Raw genomic sequence first — 23,866 nt, 5'->3', positions numbered from 1 at the left:
GCTGTTTGGAGCTAACGCTGCTCCAGCCCTGAAAATCACATACCCTTTGCTAGCAGTTTGCACAGAGGGCTGTGGTCCTGCCACAGTGAGGAAGGGCTCGTGGCCTTTTGTGAAGACCTGTGTTTGTGTGCTTACAGCATGTGCCGTGTGCTGGGCACTCTCCTAAAAGCACTTTACATGTATTATCTTATTTAATCTTCATAGCAAGCCTATGAAGTAGGCACTCTCATCCTCATTTTAAGATGAGGAAACTGACACAGTGAGAGATTAGGTTAACCTGTGAGTGGTCACACAGTAAGCGGTTGCTGTAGCCTGTGCAGATTGCATAGAATGGTGCCTGGCACAAAGTAAATGCTCAATTTAATAATAATAAATGTTGGTAGTAATAAGAAGAATACATCTTTTTTAAATGATGAGGATTAGTAGTTTGGGCTAGATTCCCCCTGCTTCCCCCTTTGTGTCACAGACTTTGATCCTGAGAGTGAACGCAGTTACACCTTGAACGGGAGCAGTAGGTGTAGCTGGGATGTTAGACTTTGAATTGTCTGCTGTCATCTGGCCCAGGGTTCTGCTTGTGCAGAGGAAAATTCTCAGGCTGAATGATTTCCCCCAAGATGTAGATGCAGGAGGTGGTCCTGACTGCACCTGACTCTATGGAACAACAGTGTTCCTGGACACACTGTGAAGCTTCTGAAATAGTGCCGGCAGGTGCTTTTCCAGGAAGGCAGCCACCACGGCTGCCGCCTCAAAAGTAGCAAAGCGTCCTCAAAGCGATGAACCACCCGCCAAGGCGTTTCGAGCCTCCTCTCCCCTGACTTCCCCCCTTTGCTTGGAGCCCCAGCCAGTATCCCTCAGTCACAGGTAGTGCAAGGAAGGTGCCTGGGTGGTCCTCCTGAGGGACAGTGTCATTTGGATAAGGACCTAAAAGGTGCTTCTTGACCCCTTTCCCAGCAACTTTGTGCCCCTGGGCTCCTCTGCTTGGCCTGTCTCTGGATCAGCGTCCCCAGGATGCCCTGCTTAGTGTCTGCATCTGCCCTTAGCCCTCTGGGACTCATTTCTTCATTGACGGTAAATGTGTTCAGTTCAACCTCCTTGGCTTTGGCTTAGGAGACCCCCTGTGTCTTCTTCAGAGACTGTGAAATGTGGACTGGAGAACGGGCGTGGGCACAGGTGCATGGCCTGCCTTTGATTAAAAGCTAAGCTTAGGAAGTTCAAGAGGGCTCCAACCAGTTGTTTTGGGTTAGAGGCCCCACCCCCATCCTCCCCCTCAAGGAAATGTCCTTTAGAACCTTCTTCCCCCAGTGTTCTTAGGTCCGTGGTTTCTGGGCCAGAATATGCGGTTCCATTTCCCTCGGGGCTTGCATCAGCCATTTGCAGACACTGTATCAGTCAGGGGTCACCCAGAGAAAGGGAATCAGGAGGGGTATACATTGAGAGACTTCCTGCAAGAACTTGGCCTCCACCACTGTGGGGAGAGGCAAGGCAGGTCAGAAATCTGGGGGGCAGTCAGGAAGGGCAGCAGGGACCCCCAGCATGAGTGAAGCTTCTGTCCACAGGGGATTCCTTCCTCCTGGAGGCCTCAGCGCTGCTCTGAAGGCCTTTCAGCTGACTGAGTCGGGCCCACACAGACTACCTGAGATAATCTCCCTTACTTGGAGCCACCTGATTATGGACTGTAATTACATCTGCAAAATACCTTCCCAGCATCATCTCGGTTAGTGATTGAGTAACTGGCGGCGACAGCCAAGCCACTGGCGTGTAAAACTGAACATCACAGAAGCACTTACGTCTTGATGTTCTTGTCTGATGTCTTGTCGTGCTGTGTCTGCTGTGGTCTCTGTTCAGGCATCTTCAGATCCCGAGGCCGTTTTGTCGTTGTGCTGTTGTTGTTTACAGTAACTGATCTCTCTTCCTCCAGCCAGGCAGTCAGTTTGCTTCCGTAAGTCATTCCCGTTTCCTGTCTGCCCCTTCCATTCCCTCCCTCCTGCCTTCCCCCAGCTGGGGAAGGGGAGACTGTGCAGGAGGCCCCCTGCTCCGCCTCCTGCTTCCCCGTGTCACGCTTGTGAAGGCCTGGGTTTGTTCTGCATCGTCTTTGGAGTCCGGCAGACGCAGCGTGCATGCGCACTCCTCCCTTGCTAAAATTACGTAATCTGGGGTCTTACGTAACCTGTCAGAGCCCCCGTTTCTTCAGTGTCAGACGTGAGGAGTCTGAATCTCTGAAATGTGTCCTGGGCGATCAGTGAGCGCCTTTGTGACTTTCTCTCCCCGTGTGCTGTCATCAGGCCAGGGCCCCGGGCTCCTGTCTACCCCACTCTGCTTATGTCTTGAGTTTAGTGGCCACTGCTCCGTGGAGGTGGAGTAAAAAGAGCTAAAAGTGAGAAACGAAGTATTTGGTTTCTGCTGTCAACCCTGCTTTCTACCAACTCTGTGCCTCCGGCAGATTCCTTAACTTCTTTGAGCCTCACTTTCCTTGTCCGTAAAATGGAACTTAGACTGTCAGTCTTGACAAAGAGGAGCTCTGTGAAGAGAATTCAAGGTACCTATTTGGAGGCAAGTGTTTGTACAATTCAGTTTGTGCCCTTGAACCTGGGTTGGCAGATTGGATGTAACTTAAAAGAAAAGTAGAAGAAAGAACCTTTCCTAGGGAAGGATCTTGCAGAAGCGCGTCTGGAAGGCCAGAGCAGACTGAGGGTCGTTGCAAGCACTGGTAATGATGCCAATGTTTTGTTTTTTCCTGAAAAACATCCTTTAGATGATAAATACAGTTTAACTTTGGGGTCAGGCGCTTCCTAACATCATGCTGCATTGAAAGATGAGAGAGGGTAAATTTAAGAGTCTCCAGAGACAGTTTTGTAAGGTCACTGAGGATCCCTGAGTGGCCTGGGGCTCCACTCTGGAAAGCTCTGTGTTATGAAGCAGCTTACGTGTCATTCATGTGGTCACCTGGGGGGCTGAGTCTGTCCTTCAGATGCGCTGAGTTGTTTTGCTTCTCTCTGCGTGTGCGCACATCCATGGACACTGTGGTTTTGTTAGTGCTTCCACGGGAGACGAGAGACTTGCTTTGCACTGGCGCACATTCAGGTCTGTGCGCGCTTCTGTCTGGAGGGTGGCGTCCCAGGACTTCCTCCTGGACGTGTGCAGACATGTCGGGCACTTTGAATCCTTCGGTTCTTTATACTTCAACAGAAATAAAAATTAAAAGCAGAGGATGACATCATAAATGTTTTGAGAAAAACTGTTGAATATGTTTTAAGTCATTTTGTTGGAAGAAAGTAATCTGGTGGTGGATACAAAATTAAAGCATCCCAGAATTGCTAAATGGTTGCGTGGATTTGTGTTTCTTGAGTGCACTGTTGGCAGAGACCATAATCACATGGCTCATGAATATGCAGCTTTGCAAATTATGGCTGTAGGTTCATGGGCATGGACGTTATTATTTCTTCAAAATGAACTTTAAAAAAAGAACATTGAGTCATGACATATGGCTAATAGAAAGCATGTTTCAGATCACGGCACGTGACTTTAGAGGAAGCAGGCGAGCAGAGCCCTCCCAGGAGCTGGTAGGGAGGTGTGTAACCTTCCTCTTTCAGAATGTGGGGCTCCATCCACGTTTGGGAGGTAAACATTTCAATACTGTTCCAGCACTTGATGTAAGTTTGTTTTTGCTGGATTCGGTACACAAAGTACATCAAAGCATCATCTTCTTAATACCTTTCTGTGTGGGCACCGTGTCAATCTGCACAGATCCTACTCATAAACCGAAACCCTGGAGAAATGTGTGTTCTGCTCACCACAAGCCTTCCCTCCCCCTAGAACTGAACTAGCAGGCTTTTGGCATGGTAGGTGCTTCTGAAATGCCCGTGTGTTCTTCTTTGCTCTGTTTGCTTTCCTTGTTTTGCTCTTTCTGTTCTCCTAAGAAGGCATCTCCAGAAAGAGATACGTTGGTGCAGGAGTCAGGAAAGGGGAACGGAAGGGCACAGGCTGGGTGCTGGGCAGCACAGGGAGGGAGAGGAGCTGGCCCTGACTGTGCAGGTGCTGAGCTTTCCCCAGGGCTGGCCACGTCAGTGTGTGGGGTGGGTGTGCGAGCTAGAGTGCCGCACGGAGCTGTGGCCTGAATAGCAGGCACTCACCCAAGCGATAACTCGAGCTCCAAATGGACCGCGGCCCAGCTATTTGGCACGTGCGTGTGTGCGTGCGTGTGCGTGTGTGTGTGGGAGGGAGAGAGGGACGGGGAGAGGGAGAGATTCCTGGAACAGGTTTTCCTCCGAGGTCTCAGCAGGATTTTCTCTCCTTTATCGCTGGGGAGCTGTGACTCCTCTCACTTCACAAGGCCCGTCTCTGTCTTTTTAGATGTGCGAGAGGGTGACTCCAAACGTGACTTGGCTTTACTCGCACCCTCTTGGCCTTTTTGTAGTCAGTGCAGGGGAGAAAACTCTTGCGTGTTCTCCAGGCAGTCCTATTCACGCTTCGCAAAGATTTCTGCAAGATGGCAGCTGACGTAATGTTTCTATCAATGGCCTCGAGCAGCGACCCTCAAGTGCGTGTTGGGATCGCGGGGTGGTAGGAGGAAGATTATAGTGCCCTCCCACCCCCCTGGAATGTGCACTCTAACCTGCTTTGGTCCGTGATGCGCTGCTCCGAGGACCACACTCTGGGAAGCAGTGGTTCTCCTACGTCTCCATGGCCTGGTGTGTGTTTTACGTTACGGCGCGGATCAGCGCAACAGGCTTCATGTCGGGCGCTCAGAGGCCAGTGGCGGCTGCGCTGGGCAGCCGTGGAGTGAGCGGAGCCTGCCCCCAGCCCCCAGCTGGCACATGACTGACCATGACACCACTGCCCTTTCGCCACCGCTCCTGGATATGGCCAGTGAGTTCTTCCCAGCACAGAACCTTAGGGAGGCACTGCCAGTTAATTGGCCCTCAGGACTCATTCATTCATTAAACAAATGTTTATTGAATGTCTTTTCTATGCCCAGCACTGTTCGAGATAAGCCCATGAACAAAGCAGGCCAGGACCCCAGCCTCTGAAGGAGCCGTTGAGTGGGAGGAGGTGGGCTGGAAGCACAGGGAGTGAGCAAAGTGTCTGTGGGTTTAGCAGGTGACTCGGCTCTGCCCTAGAAGTGGGGACGTGTGAAGCCGGTGGGAGGGAATCAGAGTGCAGTGTGGGGGCCACAGGGCATTTGGACTGTAATCTTAAGTGGGCCCTGCTGAGAAGGTGACATGTGAGCAGACGTGACGGAGGTGAGGGGCGTCTTCAGAGGGAACCTGACTGCCGCCCCTGCCCTTCAGTGCGGCCTGCGTTTGCATCAGGACCGCGCATCCGGGGCATGGGTGAGGCGGGAGGAGGGGGAGGACTAGGCGAGGCCTCGCGATATGGCGCTGTCCTCAGCAAAGATTCTCTCCCCCTCCTCACTGGCGACCCGCACCGACCTGGGGGAGGCCCGAGGGAGGCTGCGAGTCAGCTGACGTGCTGAGGTAAGTGCTAAGACGAAGAGCCTCGGTTCCAGGAAGATGATGTCTGCGCCCACTAGCCGGGATGCGCGCCCTCCGCTGAGGCTGGGAGCTCAGCCTGTAGGCTTCCGTGGATCTGCTTAGGACGTTAAGAGTTAAAGCTTAAACGCAGGTGTGGAAACAAAAGGGCTGGTTGCCTCTTTTGCTTTTTTCTTGCTCTTTTGGACAAGGTTGTTGAATCTGATCCAGAAAAAATAATAAACTTGGCCCTCATTGCCTCGCCGTAAGTTCTTGCAATAAAACTCCCAGCGCTGGCAGAGAGAGTAATGTTCTGCTCTTTAAAAAAGTCTGGTAGCATAACCAGAATTTAAAATACACGTGTTGTGCGCGGTTTCCGTGGGGAAGGGCGGCCGGGGAGGAGGGCTCAGTGTGCAGCCCGACACCCGGGGCTTGTCGGGCAGCCAGGTGCCTCACGTTTGCGCCTTCGGGGGCTGCCTGCTGGGATGCGGGGTGCTCCGAGCCGCTCCCACAGGAAGGCTGTCTGTCATGTCAGGGATGTCAGCGGACCGGGCTGTCGTTAGCAAGCAGGGGGCGAGTCCAGTGGGTTCTGGGGGTAGACGTGGGGCTACTGAATGATCCCATAACTGGTTTTTAGGTAGAGAATCCAATCAGGAGCTCTGAGGCCTGGCCGAAGAGCCATTTCCTGGGCAGTGAGGGAAGCAAGGGTTACAGGGAATGGAGAAGTGACAGCTTAGCCTTCCCTGTGAGTAGCAGCCTGGAGCTTCCATTCAGCAGGCAGTGAGTGGGCGCCCGCGTTGTGCCGAGCTCTGTGCCAGGCCCTGGAGACTCCACGGGAACCAGCCCCGCGTCTTGGTTCTCGAGGTGGTGGTCTCTGTCGGGGGGTGGGGTGGCAGGTTTGCTGGTGAATAGTAGCCATTCCTGGGAGAGGGGGCTGGACTGGAGGTGTGTGCAAGGCACGTGGGCAGCTCCATCCTGAGGAGAGGGAGGGAGCCTGGGAGGTCTTCCAGAGCAGGTGACACTTGTGGAGGACAAGGAGCGGTGACCAGGTGAGCAAGGCGAGACGAGCGGTCCAGGCAGGGCACAGGATGTGAAAAGACCAGGAGCCTGAAGCCGCATGAGCTGCTCTGCCCCTGTGAGTGACTCCGTCTGGCTGGTGCTTGGGGGCAGTGGCGGGAAGTGGGGCGGGCAGAGGCCCTCTCTGCTCTTGTGCCAGTCAGGATGCTTAGCTGCTGTCCTGTGTCATCATGTGTTTGCTTCTTAGAAAGATCTCCCAGGTGACAGTGTGGAGGAAGGGTGGAGGGAGAAGGGACTGGCAGCTTGGAAGCCAGGGGGTCCCTGTAATGGTCGGGACACGGGGTGGTAGGCTGCAAGAGCCTGCAAGCGAGGTGAAGATCGGGGTGGACTGAGTAGCCCTGGAAAGTTTCTGCCACTTTATCCGAAGGTAACGTCCCACTCTTACCGCTTTTAAAAGCAACTCTGTATCCAGTTATGTAGTCAGTGTCCTTGCGGCACCGACTGTAGCCCGTCCCTAGATCGGGAAAACGTTGTTTTCCCTCTGTTTCTTGTTTTTTGTTGTTCTCGTTACATCTTTGTTCTTCCACAGACTTTATCCAAGCCAGACTCTGATGATCAGGTGGGGACTGAGCGCTGACCCCTAGGGTAGGGGGCGGCACTGACGAGCATGTCTGTTTCAGGAGGGCTCTGGAAGGTTCTAGCATGACGCCCTTGCAGACTGGATGAGGACAGCTCCGCGGGGTCCCTTGCAGGTGCCGAACGGCCTGCGACCCCAGCAAGTGGTGTGTGACGTGCTTGGTCAGCGTGGGAGTGTACCTGGAAGCCACAGACCTCAGCCTCGTCTGCTCCAGCTTCCCAAGGATTCAGATGACTGTGTAGGGGACACACACACGTGAAACTGAGGGATTTTGGCAGCTAACAGAAGATGGGTTCTCACGTGGTCTCCACAGACTTGAAGCAGGAGTCTGGAGACTTTGTATCCATAGAAAGAGTCACTGGGTAAGAGAAGGGAGCAAAGAGCTCCCGCCTGGTGAGGACCTGGGGCCTTAGGGGCCATCCTCCCCACCTGCCACCTCCCTGGACTGTCCCAGAAGTCTATGCTTGGTCTCCTGCACCTTGTCTCCCTGCAGTCTGGACTGGCCCTGTGAAAACATTTGTTGGAAGTTTTCATGAACTCTCAGTGGTAGCCCATCTCACCCAAACTAAACACCACAGTCCTTACCAATGGTCTGTAAGGTCCTGTTGGACTCCTGGTCTCCTCTGTGATCCCTTGGACCTTTTCTCCTACCCGCCTCCCCCTCACCCCTGTGCTCCAGCCACACCGGCCACCCCCAGCCAGACCTGTCCACTCGCTGCTGCCCCACCATGAGCGCCCCGCCCCTGCCATCCTCAAGGCCGGCTCTTCATCTCCTCCAGTCTGTAACTGCTCAGGGACTTTCTCAGTTATCCCCCGTCACAGGACTTTAAAGTGTGGTGCCCCTATCCTCTTCTCTCAGTTTATACTGTTCCATAGCTCTTATTAACATATGGTTTGTTCATCTTATTCCTCTGACTTACAGTTACTAGGCTGTAAGCCCCACAAGAACAGGGAACTTTGTCTGTTGCCTTCTCTCCTATATCCCCGGCACCTGGAACAGTGCCTGACACTCAATAAATATTTGTTGAATGTAGTTTTAAAGCATAAATTAATGACTATGAGATAATAGTGGGCATCAGCTGATTTAAAAGCAAATGTGATCACGGGCCTCTTGCAGTGGCCACATAGATATGGAAAGATATTTGTTGTAAGGAATTGGCTCACAGGATTATGGAGACCAGCAAGCCCAAACTGCAGAGCCAGCATCCAGGTTAAAGGCAGTCAGGCAGGGGAACTCTCTGTTACTCCAGGGGAAGGGTCAGCCTTTTGCTCTCTTTAGACCTTCAACTGATTGGGTGAGGCCCACACACATGAGGAAGGGCAATCTGTTTTACTTAGGCTGCTGATCTAAATAGTAATCTCATCAAAAAACACTCTCACAGAAATACTCAGAATATTGTTTGGCCAAGTATGTGGTACCCTGTAGCCCAGGTCAAGTTGACACCTGAAGTTAACTTTCATGGTACACTCATCAGACCACACTCAAACCCCAAGTCTTGTTCTGGGCACCACATTCCAGAGTCTGTGCTGATGAAGACCTGACAACCGTGGTGTCTGGGGAGGACTCGGGAGGCTGGAACGTTGCCCTGATCAGGGTTGAGTGACATCATCAAACACTTGAAGGCTTGTCTTCTAGAAGAAAGAGGAAGGGATTCTTTGGTCTGGAAGGCACAGCTCAGACAGGTGGCTGGAAGGTACAGGTAGAAAGTAAGAACAGAAATCTTCTGTCTTGGGAGCTGGAGAGCTCTGCTTTGTGGAGGGGTTCAGGCAGAGGCCAGCTGCGCCCAAGAGTCAGAAGTCCCCTGTCCTGGCCCTGCCCTGGTGCTGGTTCTCTGACCGTGGGTAGGCCCTTAGCTTCTCTGAGATTTCCCCTCTCTGCTGTGGAAATCGGAGTAGCCTCCCTCACAGGTAGTGCTGAGGATCAGGTGGAAACGACACCTGGAGCACTCAGTGGGGGTTGGGCGGGCCTCGGTCGGTGCCCCGCGTTGTCAGAGCCGCGGGCGGGGGCTCTGGAGGAGCGTGACTAGCCCCTTGCCTCGGCAGGAAATTTCCACTGACCTGCAGGCAGGGACGCTGCCTGCCCTGGCAGCTTTGCTCTCTTCTCCCTGGAATGCGCCTGAGGCGTGGCGGTTGCCTCCTTTTCTGGATTCCTCAGGCCCGAGTGTGCGGTCCCGGCTGCTGGCCCTGCAGGGGCGGGCTTGCGCGGGGTTGATGGTGCGTGCAGGGACCGGCCGGGGGCTGCCCTCCTCCAGGGACCGGCTGCTTCAGGGCAGCGCTCTTAATCACTCCAGGGTCCGTTCCCACGTTGCTCCCCCTTCCTCCTCTTACTTACACTGTTCACATTCTTGCCTCTGGAACGCGCCAGGGCGACACAGCCCGCCTTCCACTCTGAAGCAGTGTACTCTGTGCGCAACGTGTTTAAAGCCCGAGTGTCTTATTTCATGGCTGTAACGTGAATGAGAAAGAGGAGCAGAGCGTCCTGGCCTCAACATTCAGAGCTGGCCTGGCAGTGGGACAGGGACCTTTGGACTGTTGTGGGGTTTTTCGGTGACAGGCTTGATAAAAATAACTTTTTAGCATAAGTGCTTTTCAGTGAAAAGAAGGTTTTACTACCATGTTTCGGTCAGAAAATCAGATAAACATTGTTTGACGTTCAGTGTTGGTGAGTAGCTAAGCTTCAGAGGATTTACACATAGGTTGGCATGGCTATTGTTTGGCAGGTGAAGGTGCAGGAGCTTTTTCTTATGCCGGCAATGTCAAAGCAAGGTCAAAGCTAAATGGTCCCCACTGGGGTCGCTTATAACTGGCTTTGGGACATGTAGCACACGATCACTGCCACACTGGGTAGCACTCGAGGGTGCCTGATGCGCGGCAGGTGTGCGGTAAATGGTAGCTGGTGGTGGTGGCGACAGTTTACGCCCAGCTTGTTAATGGTTAGCTCTGAATTTCCCAAGCCAGCACACACCAGAAAGTTCCCAGTGCTGTTTATTACGTACTCAGCAGCCCAGTTTCTAGGACAGAAAGCGCTGTCAGTCTGGGGACCCAGTGGATGTCTGGTCAGTCCAAAACGTCGACCAGAACTTCTCGGGCGTGGCGCTGGCACCGTTGACATCTAGGATAATTCCTTGTTGCAGGGGGGCTGCCCTGTGCACGGTAGGATGTTCAGCAGCGTCCCTGGCCTCTATTCACCAGATGCCGGTAGCTCCTGCCTGCCGGTTGTGACAATCAGAAATGTCTCCAGGCATTGCCAAATGTCCCCTGGGGACAGAATCACCCCTGGTTAAGAACCCCCTGTCTAGAGAAAGCTGTGAGGTGCCGTCACTGGGCTCTGCAAACTGTGGACCACTCAGTTCTCACTGAGGCAGAGCTGCTCAACTGTGGTTGAGCACTGGAGTCACCAGGGAGCTTTGCAAAACCCTAACGCCCGGGTCCCTCCCCCGAGATTCTGGCTGGTCGGGGGTGTGGCCTGGGCCTCAGGATGTTTAGAAACTCTTCAGATGCTTCCAGTTTTCAGGTGAGAGGGGTAGCACCACATTAGTAGGTGATGGAACCAGCCTGGTGAAGTGCGTCTTTGCCAGCATTTAAAACATCTGTGTATGCATAGTTGCGGGGAAATAGCAATGCCAAGTGCAGCAGTTAGGGCAGGTGCTGCTTGGTACGTGTGTGGAGTTGAACACGCCGCTGTACGGGGTAGACCGGTCGGCAGCACTCCTGCCACCGGCCCGCGTTTAGTCTGGGCGTAGCCGCTTCAGGCGCTGCTTGCTTTTGTTAATGACAGTGACTGTGAAAAATTCTTTATTGCCTTATAATTGACATACCAGCTTCAGGCATTCCACACGATGATTCAGTATTTGAAGGAACTGTAAAATGATCACCACAGTAAGCCTAGTTAGTACCTGTCACCGTATTTAGACCTTTTCCCCTGTTGATTAGAGCTGTTAAGATCTGCCGTCTCTAGCAACGTTCAAACACACAATGCAGTGTTACTAACTGCAGTCCCCATGCTGTGTATTACATCCGCATGACTGACTTTATTTTTTAACCTGAAGTTGGTGCCTTTTGACCCCTTTCAACCATTTCACTCGCCCCCCACCTCCTGCCTCTGGCAACCACCAGTCTGTTCTCAGGACCTACTGGTTTGGTGTTTTGTTTTGTTTCTTTGGATTCACATATGAGGCCATGTGGCATTTGTCTCTCGCCCTCTGACTTGCTTCACTTAGCGTAATACCCCAAGGCCCACTCATGTTGTTGCAAATGGCAAGATTTTACTTTCCTTTTCTATGGCTGAAAACGCTCCGTGGTATATGGACCACATCTTTATCCATCCCTTCATCAATGGACGCTCGTTGCGGCATCTTGGCTGCAGTGAGCTTGGGGAGGGGGGCGCCTGTCTTTTCAAATTAGTGTCTTCGTTTTCTTCAGATAAGTGCTCAGAAGTGGAGTTGCTGGATCTGGTGTTAGTTCTGTGGTTAATGTGAAATTTAATACAAGGCATTTGTAATTCTATGGCTTGGGAATTTTGTTAGCCTCTTTTCATCGTTCACATTTTGAGGCTTCGCCCTGACATTGATAAAACCAGTTACAAATGCTAGCCGGTAGAGATGACGTCGTGCATTCACCAGCAGGTGAGTTTAATGACAGCGCAGCAGCCAGGTGACGGCCTTCCTCCTTTGTGTGTGTTGATTATATTCACCGTGATACGCGGGGTCGGCAATGGTCTAAGTGCATCCAGCAGCAGTGGGGGCTTGCAGAAATCATCCCGAAGGTTTTATGAGCATCAGTGTAACAGCCTTTCGCCTTCATTATCTCTGGGAATTTGGGGTCTTGCAACACACGTCTCACTGTAAGGAAGGAGCATGGCAAGGCAGGAGACGGGCGAGCTCTGGCCGTTCTTTTTGCCTCAGTGCTCGGGAGACCGTAAACCCGAGGGACTCTCACTGTGTCCCGAGTGGTGACTCTGCTGGCAGAGGCTGCGGCTGTGGGAGGCCTGGATGTCTTGTTCAGGTGCTGGCAGGACTGTGGGATCCCTTGCACTGTCCCAGAAGCCCATTACACGCCCGTGAAAACACTCACCGAAGCTTCCCACTTGACTTGAAAACATTACTTGAGAGGTTGGCCTTCAGTTTAGGTATCTGGGAACTATCCATGCCGAGTCGGGTGACTCACAAAGCAGTCTCCGGTCCCTCATCACAGAGTGCTTTAAAAAAGCACAGGCAAGAGACTGGGTGCGCTCGGGTTGGTCTGGCAACGAGTTTATACCGCACAGCACAGGGACTGTATTCAATGCCTCGCAGCAGGCTACGATGAAAAAGAATATGAAAAGGAATAATGTGTCTACGTATGACTGAAGCAGTGTGCTGTGCACAAGGAATTGACACAACATTGTGAACTGACCGCACTACAATTAGAAAAAAAAGAACAGGGCCACCCTGCATTGACTGCAGTTTGCCATTACCTGGGGGAAGCAGGCTTAGGCCCCGTTACCTGGGGGAAGCTGACTTGGGTCCCGTTACCTGGGGGAAGCAGGCTTGGGTCCTGTTACCTGGGGGAAGCAGGCTTGGGTCCCGTTACCTGGGGGAAGCTGACTTGGGTCCCGTTACCTGGGGAAGCTGACTTGGGTCCCGTTACCTGGGGGAAGCAGGCTTGGGTCCCGTTACCTGGGGGAAGCAGGCTTGGGTCCCGTTACCTGGGGGAAGCAGGCTTGGGTCCCGTTACCTGGGGGAAGCTGACTTGGGTCCCGTTACCTGGGGAAGCTGACTTGGGTCCCGTTACCTGGGGGAAGCAGGCTTGGGTCCCGTTACCTGGGGGAAGCAGGCTTGGGTCCCGTTACCTGGGGGAAGCTGACTTGGGTCCCGTTACCTGGGGGAAGCTGACTTGGGTCCCGTTACCTGGGGAAGCAGGCTTGGGTCCCGTTACCTGGGGGAAGCAGGCTTGGGTCCCGTTACCTGGGGGAAGCAGGCTTGGGTCCCGTTACCTGGGGGAAGCAGGCTTGGGTCCCGTTACCTGGGGGAAGCAGGCTTGGGTCCCGTTACCTGGGGGAAGCAGGCTTGGGTCCCGTTACCTGGGGGAAGCAGGCTTGGGTCCCGTTACCTGGGGGAAGCAGGCTTGGGTCCCGTTTCCTGGGGGAAGCAGGCTTGGGTCTAGTTCTTGAATCAGTTGCTGAAAAAAGATAATTTGCCTGTGCCACAGAGGGAAGAGGTTGGGCTGACAAATGTCCATTTAACTGCCTGATAAATGCTTTTCTCTAATCACAGTTCAGTTCTAGGTGACCGTACCACATTAAACATGCAATTCTGGTTTTTCTAGGTGTCTGCGGGTTCTGTGGTCCACTTTTCACCAGGAAACTTCTCCTTGTCAGCAGAAACAGAAGAAAGGCCCTTCCCCCATGGAAATGAGCATCTGCTAAACTGGGCCCAAAAGGAGTACGGAGCAGTCACTTCGTTCACCGAACTCAAGATAGCGAGGAACATTTACATTAAAGTGGGGGAAGGTAAATTTTGTGCGGTTTCACTCAGTGACTGATTTACAGCAGTCGGTTCTCTTCCCTGAGCCCAGGTGGCTGGGCAGGAATCACAGTGCTACCCATGGCTGGAGCGGCAGGGAAGGACCTGATGGGTCCCTGGGCTCTGCTCCCCACCACGTCCCCTCCTTCCCTTTCTCCTTCTGAGGACGCAGGCCTGGTCGTGGGGAGCAGCGGGGGGAGCCTGGCTGAGAGAGGAGGAGCCTTTGGCTAGGACGCAGAAGCCCAGAGAAGTGAGCAGAGGCCAGAAGCTGAGGGCGCGGGCGGGGCTGGATGGCTGAGGGAGTGCAGGAGGAGTCGGCAGGGGGGGTCAGCAGTCAGTGCTTCCTCCTGCCCGTTACTCTGCAGACATCTGAAGCCAGGTCAGTTTGTGGTCTCGAGACATCAGTTAAATTTTGGACAATAATAGAGGAAAAGTGTTTGAATATATTTTTAATACTAATGCCTGTTACAAGGACAAATTATTGGAGAAAGGAACTGTTTGGCCTTGATAAGAAATGGCCCGTTTTAATTTCTTTGCCTTGCAGAGGGATATAAATAGCTGGTGATTCAATTTTGAAAGCATATTACTTTTAAAATAACTTCTTTATCATTATTTTTAGTTGAGTGTATTTGGAGCTCCCAAATAAGTTACTAGAAATAACAGCTCTGGTAAGTGGGTCCTTGTTAGATTGTGTGAAGGTGGCATTTCAGGGCGTCAGGGTCTGTCTGCCTGCTTTTGATTTCTGCAGGGGTTGTCACCTCCCTCACGGGTAGCTACCCGTTACTGGGTGCTCACTCCCAGCGCTTTTTTGAATCTGGGATGTGTGACAGGTGCGGAGAAAGGTGGACGCTGACACTGAGTGTGCGCCGTGCACAGAGGCCCTATCAGGCGCCTTTGCGTCCACCCGACTTAACCCTGCCGGTGACCCTGGGAGGAAACCGCTGTCTCCACCGTGTTGCAGAGGGGCTGGTGGAGGGCTAAGCTAACTTGCTCAAATCCACATCACTAGCAAGTGGCAAAGCCAGAGCTCGAACTCGGGCTTCTTGACCCTTGAGTCTAATGCTTACTGTCTGATGCTGTGTTTTGAGTCTTAGCCAATAAGCACAACCTAAGCATGAAGTAGGCTCCCCGCGGGGAGGCTTGTTCAGTCAAGGGGAGGGAGGAGGAGCTTCAGACGCAAGTCAGGTCCAAAGCATTGAAGTTTTTTGCTCAACTCTCGTGGTCGTCAGGAAGCTAGTGACAGACGTCGTCCCGTTGGGACAAAACAGAAAGTCTCTTTTCATAAAGGTTCTGAGCTCTGACTATGGCCTCTGTTTCTGAAGCAGAACTCGAGCACTTGAAAGACTTCTGATTACCCCCTTGGAATCTGTTAGGATAAGAACATGTGTCATGGCCCCATGTAGGATGTGGGGCTCCATTTTCTCGGCAGTGCATGCGCTTCTGTGTGCAGGAGTGACTCCCCCAAGGCTGCACACTGGGTCGGAAAGAAGTTTAAGAACCTGGTGTTTTGCCCAGTGAAAACCAGTTAACTTCCTGGCAACAGCTTTGGAGATTCCAGTCACCAGTAGGTTATAAATCACTGGCCCACGTCGTGGAGAGGAGCAGCTGGGGGAGTGAGGGTCCGTGGTTAGGCTGGCGGACCCCAAGGCGATGTCTGTCACCGTGGACTGGACTCTGCTGAGCCTGCCTCGTCCACTGCTTTCCCACAACCTGACCTGTCTCCACCCAGCCGAGCCGGGGATCCTAGGCCATGAGCCTCCCCCTGGTCTATCCCCAATGGTTCTCAGAGTGTGGTCCCTGCCCAGCAGCATCCTCATCCCTGGGGAACGGTTTATAAATGCTGGTTCTCAGGCCCACCCCAGACCAACTGAACTGAAAACTCTGGGGGCGGGGGTCCAGCCATCTGTGTGCTAGCAAGCACTCCACGTGATTCTAACGCTCGCTAACATCCAAGAACCACTACTCCAACCGGCGTGGAAGGACTGAGGGCTTTCAGTGCTCACCCCAGCTGGTCTCATTCACTGTGAGGCTTCAGGCAATGCTCTGATTTACCTGGAAACTGGAGCCTCAGTTTCCACGGCTGGAAAAGGAGGTGTTTGTGTTGCCTCCCAGGTTCCTAGAGTATTATTCTAGTTCTCAAAGTCATTTGTCAATCTTTTCCTAAAATACAGATAAGCATGTGACTCCCCTCCTCCCCCACACTTGCCAGGCTTCTGCCCGGGGATTCCCCTTCGTGGTTTCCTTTCTGCTTGGCAGTTGGTGTAAGTTTTGATGCCAGACGTGGGGAAGGCCGCTTCAGGGGGAAGAAAACCACACACATGCACACACAGCAAAAAGTGATCGGCTTGCTCAAGTTAGTGACAGTGGCATCTGGGAATTAAGCCCTTAATAACAGCACCTTTTAAACAATTAAACCTTTCCTAGTGCCTTCAGAGGGTCACAGTGTGGGTGAGTTTTTTGTCTGAAATCTCACACCGCTGTTGTTTAATTCAGGAAACCTTCGCCACGTGCCCACTATATAGATGCCAGCTGCAAACCCAGCACACCTGTGGACTGGATGTCCAGGCCAGAGCCCAGGAGGGCCCTAGTCTCCTGAATTCCAGGCCCGCCTGTCCCTGGCCTATATCTGCACCCTCTGATTCTTGATTTTCAGCCTTGCCACCCCAGTATCATTTTCCGTCCTGTGACCTGGGGGAGGCACCCGCAGGCCGCAGCTGCAGGGTGTGTGTTTCTCATCTGCCCAACTGGCCAAACCCTCAGCAGATGTGGAGGGGAGGCTGCTCGGCAGCTGGGTCAGCGGGGCGCTGGCCTCTTGTCTCTGAAGGGGTCTTTCGGGAGGAATCCAGAGTGCAGAGCCAGCACTTTCTTGAAGTGAGCCTCCAAGCAGGGGCCTCATGACCTCCTCTGGTCCCCTGTGTTCGAGGGGCAGCACTGGGGGGGCACGTGCATGGGGCCATGTCGCCGCAGTGTGTGTGGTGGACGTCAGTGCAGGGCGGGGAGGGCAGCGCCAGCCCGGTCTCAGTCTCGGAACTCCTGCATGAGTCTTCGCTCCTCGGTGAGACTTGCATATGAATTTGAACCCTGGCATCCTGTCCATTAAATGCAAAAGGCAGAAGTCCACTCCATTAAAGTGCCAGGGCTCTGATGAATTACCCCTCCTGAAGAAAGTCTGCTACACCTAGAACTTCCTTGACACTGGTCCCGGCTGTCACACTGCCAGCAGTTTCAAGTTCTGTTTAAACATTTAAACCGCTGGATGGAAACCCCATTAGCCACGGGGCTGTGTCAGCGGCCTGGGCCGTCGGGGGAGTATCTTCAGACCCTCGGCGCTTGCGTCGCTTTCCCTGGCGGGGGTGGTGAGCAGCCCTCAGCCCGCGAGATAACGTTTGTGGAAGCACCTTGTAAACTGTAAAGTGCCATGTGAACATTCGTGTCTATGTCAAGACTGTGAGAAAGAGCGGAAGTCTGTCTGAATGTTTCTCCCAAACTGCTGCATTCAGTCTTTAGAGTATGAGCTGCTGTGAGGAGTAAACATGAAGGGATGATTAATTCTGCACGGTGAGCCAGAGGACCAGTTAGGCTGCTGGTTCTTCTTTTAATTGAAATAGCAAATATCCAAAGAGGAGTGTACTGGGGGATAGAACGGGTCACTGGATTCGGCGTTGAGTGTGCTGACCGAAGTATCTATTGGCTTTCAGGTGAAGTGCTTGGTAGACAGATGGCGGTGCACGTTTGCAGCTCAGAAAAGGAGTTATGATCTGGGTATAAGTTGAAGCCATGGGGGTGATTGAGATCATCCGGGAAGAAGACAGAATATAAAGAGGGTTGATGAAGGAACCGAGGTCCTTAGCTTTGGTTTATATCAAGATTAACTGTGGAGCTTTTCAAAAAGAAAGCTCCCTAGGCCCCATCTAGATCTTCTGAATCTGACTCTGGGGTCCAAGCAGGTGGATTCTGGTATGCACCAAAGACTGAGGACCGCGGGTACTTGAGGGTGAGCAGAGGAGGAACCAGTGAGAGATGGAAAGACAGGTGAGGACGAGGGCAAAGCAGAAGCACACAGAACAGGAAAGGAGAGGATTTAGACGAAAAGAGGCCACTGGGGTTCGTCAGTAGGAGGCCGCTGGCAGCCAGCAGGGAGGCACTTCAGGACGGAGGCTGAGGGGTTCGGAGGCCCTGACTGTGGGCTTGTGGTTCCCTGTGTGCTGCACTTGCCCTGTGTCACTGTCACCTTCTCTCCTTTGAGTCTGGTTACCACGTAGTTCAATGTGTTTCTTTACTTTCAGATCAAGTGTTCCCTCCCACATGCAACATAGGGAAGAATTTTCTCTCCCTCAATTACCTTGCCGAGTACCTTCAGCCCAAAGCTGCAGAAGGCTGTGTGATATCCAGCCAGCCCCAGGATAAAGAGGTGCACATCATTGAGTTAATCACCCCCAACTCTAACCCCTACAGGTGAGTGTGTGTGTGTGTTTTCCTCACTGAGAAGCGAGGAAAACAAAGACCTGGTGTGACTTGATGCGATTCTCACGAGGTGGGAAGGGGTGCCGCCCTCCCCGTGTGAGGGGGAGGGCGCCGGCGCTTTGGGTGAGAAACTGCGAAGAAGAGCGTACAGGCACCGGGGGTGTATTTTATCTCCTGCGTCTGCCTCTAGACCCCACGTACTGCAGGTGAGTTCCTGACGCCTCATCTGAACCACCTGGTAGTTGTCCATCGGTGTCTGCGGGAGGTTGGTTCCAGATCCCCCTCCGTTACCAAAATCCAGAGAGGCTCAAGTCCCTTGTGTGAAATGGCATGGTGTTTGCATATAACCTGCACACATCCTGCCGTACACTTTAAATCACCTCTGGATCACTTACAATACCGAATACAGTGTGGATGCTCTGTAAACGGTTGCCTGCAAGTGGCAAATTCAATTTGGGACTTCCTGGAACCTTTCTGGCCCAGTATTTTCCACTCGTGGTTGAATCTGCAGATGTGGGACCTGCAGGGACGGAGGGCGGACCGCGCCCGTCACAGGACAAGCAGTCTTACTCTCTTGTCCAGCCCTGCTAAGGAAATTACAAAATGTGCCTTATTGACATGAGCATCATTTAAACAACATTATGTTTTTTAACAAAATCCTGTGTATAATGTCCTCAGAACATTTTTGCACTCATAACTGTTTACTTTAAACTTATATGTGAGTGTGTGTGTGAGAGAGAGTGCACGTGAGTGTGAGTGTGTGTGTCAGAGGACGGGCCCTTCGCGGTGACACACCAGAGAGCCATTAGACACCACCTGCCTGTGCCTGTCCCGCCCTCAGCGTCCTTCCCCAGGACTGGAGATTTAACCCTCTCCATCAGGAATGATTGGGGAATTTAAAACAGAGAGAAAGGGGGGAGAGGAGGCCCTTCTACTCTGACCTGCATTTCATGTGCACTAGTGAGTTAAATTGTAAATTTGCATCGTAGAGAGACTTCCCAGTTAAAATTCTAATCAAACTTTGATTTCAAAAGTGAATAAACTACAGATCAGTTTTTACCAAATTACCAGATTCCATTCTGTCCCATGTGAAGAATTTTGTGGAAAATTAAAATGCAGTGGGAATTGAAACAATCTGGCAAATGTGCTTAGATGTTCAGCCTGAGGCTTCATTTGAGCATATCATTCATTCTATGCTTTACAAGTGTGTCAAACCAAGATGGAAGTGAAGACTTTGCCCTAAATCCAGAATGACAGAGATGTTGTTGTTAGTGAAATTTTCTCTTTTGTACTGAATTCTTAGAAGTTTGGTTTGTGTTTATTAATTTTCCGGTAATCAGTTGGTTGACCATCTGTTTTTTTGTTTTAATAACTGTATATCCAGAAGTTTGGGAAAGTAAATGCAGATACGAGTTTGTAGCAAATGTTAATGGCTTAAGCAAATCTTTTATAAGTCAGGAAATTCTCTAGCCTTTGGCCTCTTATTTTATTCTGAAGTTTACTAATTTTTTTCTGCCTTGCCTCCCTCTTACGTCCACCCTGCCACCCTGCCACCCTCCACTCACCAAACTGCCACCCACTTCTGGTTTTGAAGGATTTTGAGCACATAGTAAACTAGAATGTTACACATTGAAGGTGTCAGAGGTTGAAAAAGCAACAATTCTGCTTCAAAAGTAAACTCTTCTGGTTTGTTCAAGTCCATTTCAAACAGTGGCTATACTGAGAAGCCACCTTTTTTTTTTTTTTCCAAGGAAGAGAAAAATGTTGGTGGCTAATTATCAGCAGGCGCGTTTTTGTATTGTTATGTAAAACCATTTTGTTATGTGTGCACTAACAATCTGTTTTGCACATGTCATTTGCCTGGGATTCAGGCCAGCTTTTTAATCAACTGGCCAGACATTGGAAACATGAAGACTTGGAAGAGGGGACATAGTTGCAACTTTCTGGCATTTGGGTGCTCACTCTGCCTTTGTTTTCCATCCACAGTGCTTTCCAGGTGGATATAATAATTGACATAAGACCTTCCCGAAAGGAACCTGAGGTGGTCAAAAATCTCATCCTGATCTTGAAGTGCAAAAAGTCTGTCAACTGGGTGATCAAATCTTTCGACATTAAGGGAACCCTGAAAGCTGTCGTAAGTTGGTCGAGCATTTCCTTGTTTGATGAAGGGCAGTAATTTAACCTGAGTGCTGAGTGTGTTATTTTTGTAAAGTTTCTGCCTCTCTGGCATCTCTCTTAACGCTCTCCGTTATTTTTCAGTTTGTAAAACGAGCTCCTCCTTGGCTTCTCTCTATAAGAGCGGTCAGGGTGGTGGTTAAAAACATGGCCTGAGGTCAGTCAGACCCAGATTTAAGCTTAGACTCTGCCATTTACAAACTGAGACCTTGGGCAAGTCCCTTCGCCTGTCTAGACCCCACTTGCCTCATCTGTGAAATTCCTGAAATGTACTGGCGTGCCTTCCCATCTCAGTAAGTGGAAGACCGCGAGCCCGATGAAGCCCTTCCCGGCCGGGAGCCCTGTGCAGGGGCCTGGGTGACGCGGTCCTGCGCGTCAGCTCTCCCCCGGGGCTTAGGTGTTTAGCGGGGGCCTGGGAACTCCGCTGGCTCCAGCTCATTTTTCTTTTTTGAGATAAATACTTGGTATTGCCTTGCCTTTTTGCTTGCTTCTAACTTCTAGGGGTTGTGAGGTGATGCTGGCAAAGTACCCCCCGCCTGTGCCCGAAGCATTGTATTTCATGAAGGAAATACACTTAAGAGGCTTCTCCGGGTGGCGTGAGAGGCAAACAGCAGCTGCTTTCCTGAAAAGTTGAATGTTGAAATTTGGTAAAATAAATCATTTTCAGACACGTTTAGGGAGATAACTGTTTGACAGAGTATTGGAAGTAAAGGAAGAAATCCCCCCCCCCCCATTTTTAAGAAGATAATTATCTCTTTAGCATCTCTTCGGTGGGCTCAAATGTTTTTGTTTACTTCAAACTTTCTGTATTTTTACATTTAAAACATGTTTCTTATAAGCAACATATACTTAGGTTTTATTTTTATTTTATTTTATTTTTTAACTTTTTTATTGATTTATAGTCATTTTACAATGTATCATTTTCCAGTGTAGAGCACAATTCTTCAGTTATGCATGAACATTCGTATATTCATTGTCACTTTTTTTTCTCAGTGCATCTCTTTGGTGGGCTCAAATTTTTGTGCATTGTCTTTTTAAAAACTTGTGGCCAGCTCCTCTGTCAGGACCTGCATCGAGTCAGCGGGAGTGGGTTTTATGTTTCCAGTATGTGGGGAGAGGGACGCCTTCGGCCTGGGTGTTACTCATTCACGGCACCTTCGCGTGATGAAGCAGTAAAAGAGCCTAGGCAGCGTCGGGAGCGAGCACTTGCCAGAGGCAGCAAAGCCGCGAGCTCACACTCCTTAATCTTGAAGGAATTGTTTCTGGCTCCTGTGGGTCTCTTTCTTTTTTTCCCTAACTTTGCGAGGATCCCAGCAAGCCGCCGTGTGTGACGGCGGCCCGTCACTTTGGTGTCGAGCACAAGGCCCAGCAGTGACTCGCCAAAGCCGGAGCTGTGCTGACTGCCTTGCCTGGCGTGGCCTGAGGGGCGTTGGTGACCTGGGGTGTCTGCAACCTTGGCCGCCTGGCACACTAACCAAATGTTTTTAATTTCAGAATAACAAAAACAGGAAAGGGAATCATGCTTTGAAAGGCAAAAACATACGGTACCTTTTAATTCCCTGCTGGAGTTCTTGTGTAAATGTTCTTCTGGCCCTGACCCTCAGTGGTTCTTCCTCCCCCCGAGTGTGTGCGCCCGGCCCCTGGCAGCCCTGGAGTGCACTCTGAACGTCCCCACTTCTCATAGGAATCAGAAAGGCTCGAAATGAGATCGCTCATCCCTGTGCAAGGTCTGTTTATGTTACTCTTCTTGGCTGCACTCCTGCTCCAGGCCGGTTTTGGACAATGCACGACAACATTACTAAACAATTGGGTAATGTTTCATGGTGTTCTTTTTTACTCTCCCAGTCAGTTTCATGCTTGGTGAGTCCTTAACTCCCGCCTCAGATGTGAATTCTGACTGTGCTGGGAGGGAAGGTTACCTGCTAATGAAAAGGTAGAGTGGAAAGAGTCCTGGCTGTGGGGCCGGACAAAGTGGGTTCAGATCCTGTTTCCAATTGCCATTACTCCCAGTAAATACTGAACTCTGAGTGCGTGCCCTTGATGGCTCTCACCTGAGAGTTCTCGTGAGGGTTAGCAGAGGGCATTTATTGGTTCAGCATTTGTTAAGTGCGTCCTGAGTATTTTATCTCAAGCAAGCGGCCGGCACACGGTGAGCTCACGTGAGCCTCGGGCTCCCCTCCTCCGAAAAGGGCTGGCAGTGCCTACCTCCTTATATTCTGGAGGAGAACTACACAAGGGAACACGTGGAAAGCTCTTAGCGCGGCACCGTAAAAGGGGGGTTCATTTTCCTTCTGCAAGCAATTCTGTACATGTTTGTCTGTAGGCACAACTAGCTTCTCTAAACAAAGTGAAAACAGAGACAAACGTCCACTAAAGGGACCGGAAGGGACTTGCTGGGTGAGGTAAAGAGGAGACCCACTGAGCGTGGCTGCGCGTGCGTGTGTTGGGGGTGCGACGTGGGCAGAATGCACCCTCCCAGTGGCAGAATGATCCAGAGGGACACAGAGGGCTGCGCTGTGGCAGGAATGGGACAGCCAGAAGTGTGCACGTCGCCACGCCCAGGTCCAGCTTTGCCTTCAGGGCCCTGTGGACCGTGCATAAGTGCATTTTGGAGGAACCTCCAAATCATGAAAGACTAGATGGAGGAAACTTGTTGGAAATGTCCCACTGGACTGTTTCATACGGCTTCAGGGCTTCAAGTTTGGAAAAAACAGCTTATTCTTAGAAGAGACATTTTTTAATCCCAGTGGGACTCTGCACTGCACTGTCTGCCCAACTCCTCCCCCAGCCCCCGGCCCAGACGCCAGCAGTTCTGACGCAGGTGTGTTTGGTGGAGGGGGGGCGGCGGGGAGGGCACCCAGACTCTACTTAGCTGGGAAAGATGGGTGGTATTTGAGACCCTCTTGAACACAACCACGTGGAGTAGCTGTACCGAGGCCTTGGAAAAGCCTCGGGACTCCCAGAAATACAGGATGAGGATTGCTGGAAACCAGCTTGCCTGCCGCTGTCCCAAACCTTACAGCTTTACAAATGTATTGATGGATTTTTAGCCTTGTAGGTCCCAAAGTATAATCAGTGAGGGCTGTACCGACAGCTCCTAGAGTTACTGTGGGAAGGTGTAACCAAGGCCTTGCATTTTGGCACAGGAAGGACAGGTGGCAGTCACGATGATAGTGTCCTGGAAATGCAGTGTTTTCTCAGCTGTCCAACGACACGAGAGGCTGGGGCAGACGAGGCCAAGCAGTGTTGTTTAGGCCAGGGTTGCCTCTCCAGCCAATCGAAATGACATGCTGCCCTGAAAAGCTGGAGGAGCTGTGCCGGAGAAACTGCTGTGGGCTCAGTGAATACAGAGTTCTAAGAACAAACCGGGTCCTTCTTTCCTTCATTCTAGCTTCCTTCCTTCCTTCCTCCCACCCTCCCCCCCTTCTCCCTTCCTTATCTTCCTGTCCCTAAGGAGTTTTCTCTGAACCCGAGGAAGAAGAGCAGAACCCAAACTTGTGAAACTGAGTTTTTGCAAATGGCTACAGAATTCGGTTAAAGCTCTCAATGGTCCCTTTGTGTGCATTTTTATGACTGGCCAGTCTGGCAGTTTTATCTCAGAC

General features: G+C 51.6%; 1 protein-coding gene across 1 annotated transcript in view; it reads left to right on the top strand.

Moving 5' to 3' along the window:
• Nucleotides 1-23,866, top strand: part of TGFBR3 (transforming growth factor beta receptor 3) — a 183,460-nt gene that overhangs the window by 121,427 nt on the left and 38,167 nt on the right. Inside the window, 3 exon segments of the mRNA XM_032487077.1 lie at nt 13,429-13,612; nt 17,912-18,080; nt 20,076-20,223. Of these exon segments, the coding sequence (XP_032342968.1) occupies nt 13,429-13,612; nt 17,912-18,080; nt 20,076-20,223 (501 nt within the window).

Source organism: Camelus ferus, chromosome 9 (assembly GCF_009834535.1).
Source record: "Camelus ferus isolate YT-003-E chromosome 9, BCGSAC_Cfer_1.0, whole genome shotgun sequence".
Taxonomy (NCBI): domain Eukaryota; kingdom Metazoa; phylum Chordata; class Mammalia; order Artiodactyla; family Camelidae; genus Camelus; species Camelus ferus.
The sequence above is the reverse complement of the archived record's forward strand: the minus strand, read 5'-3'. Positions and strand labels throughout refer to the sequence as shown.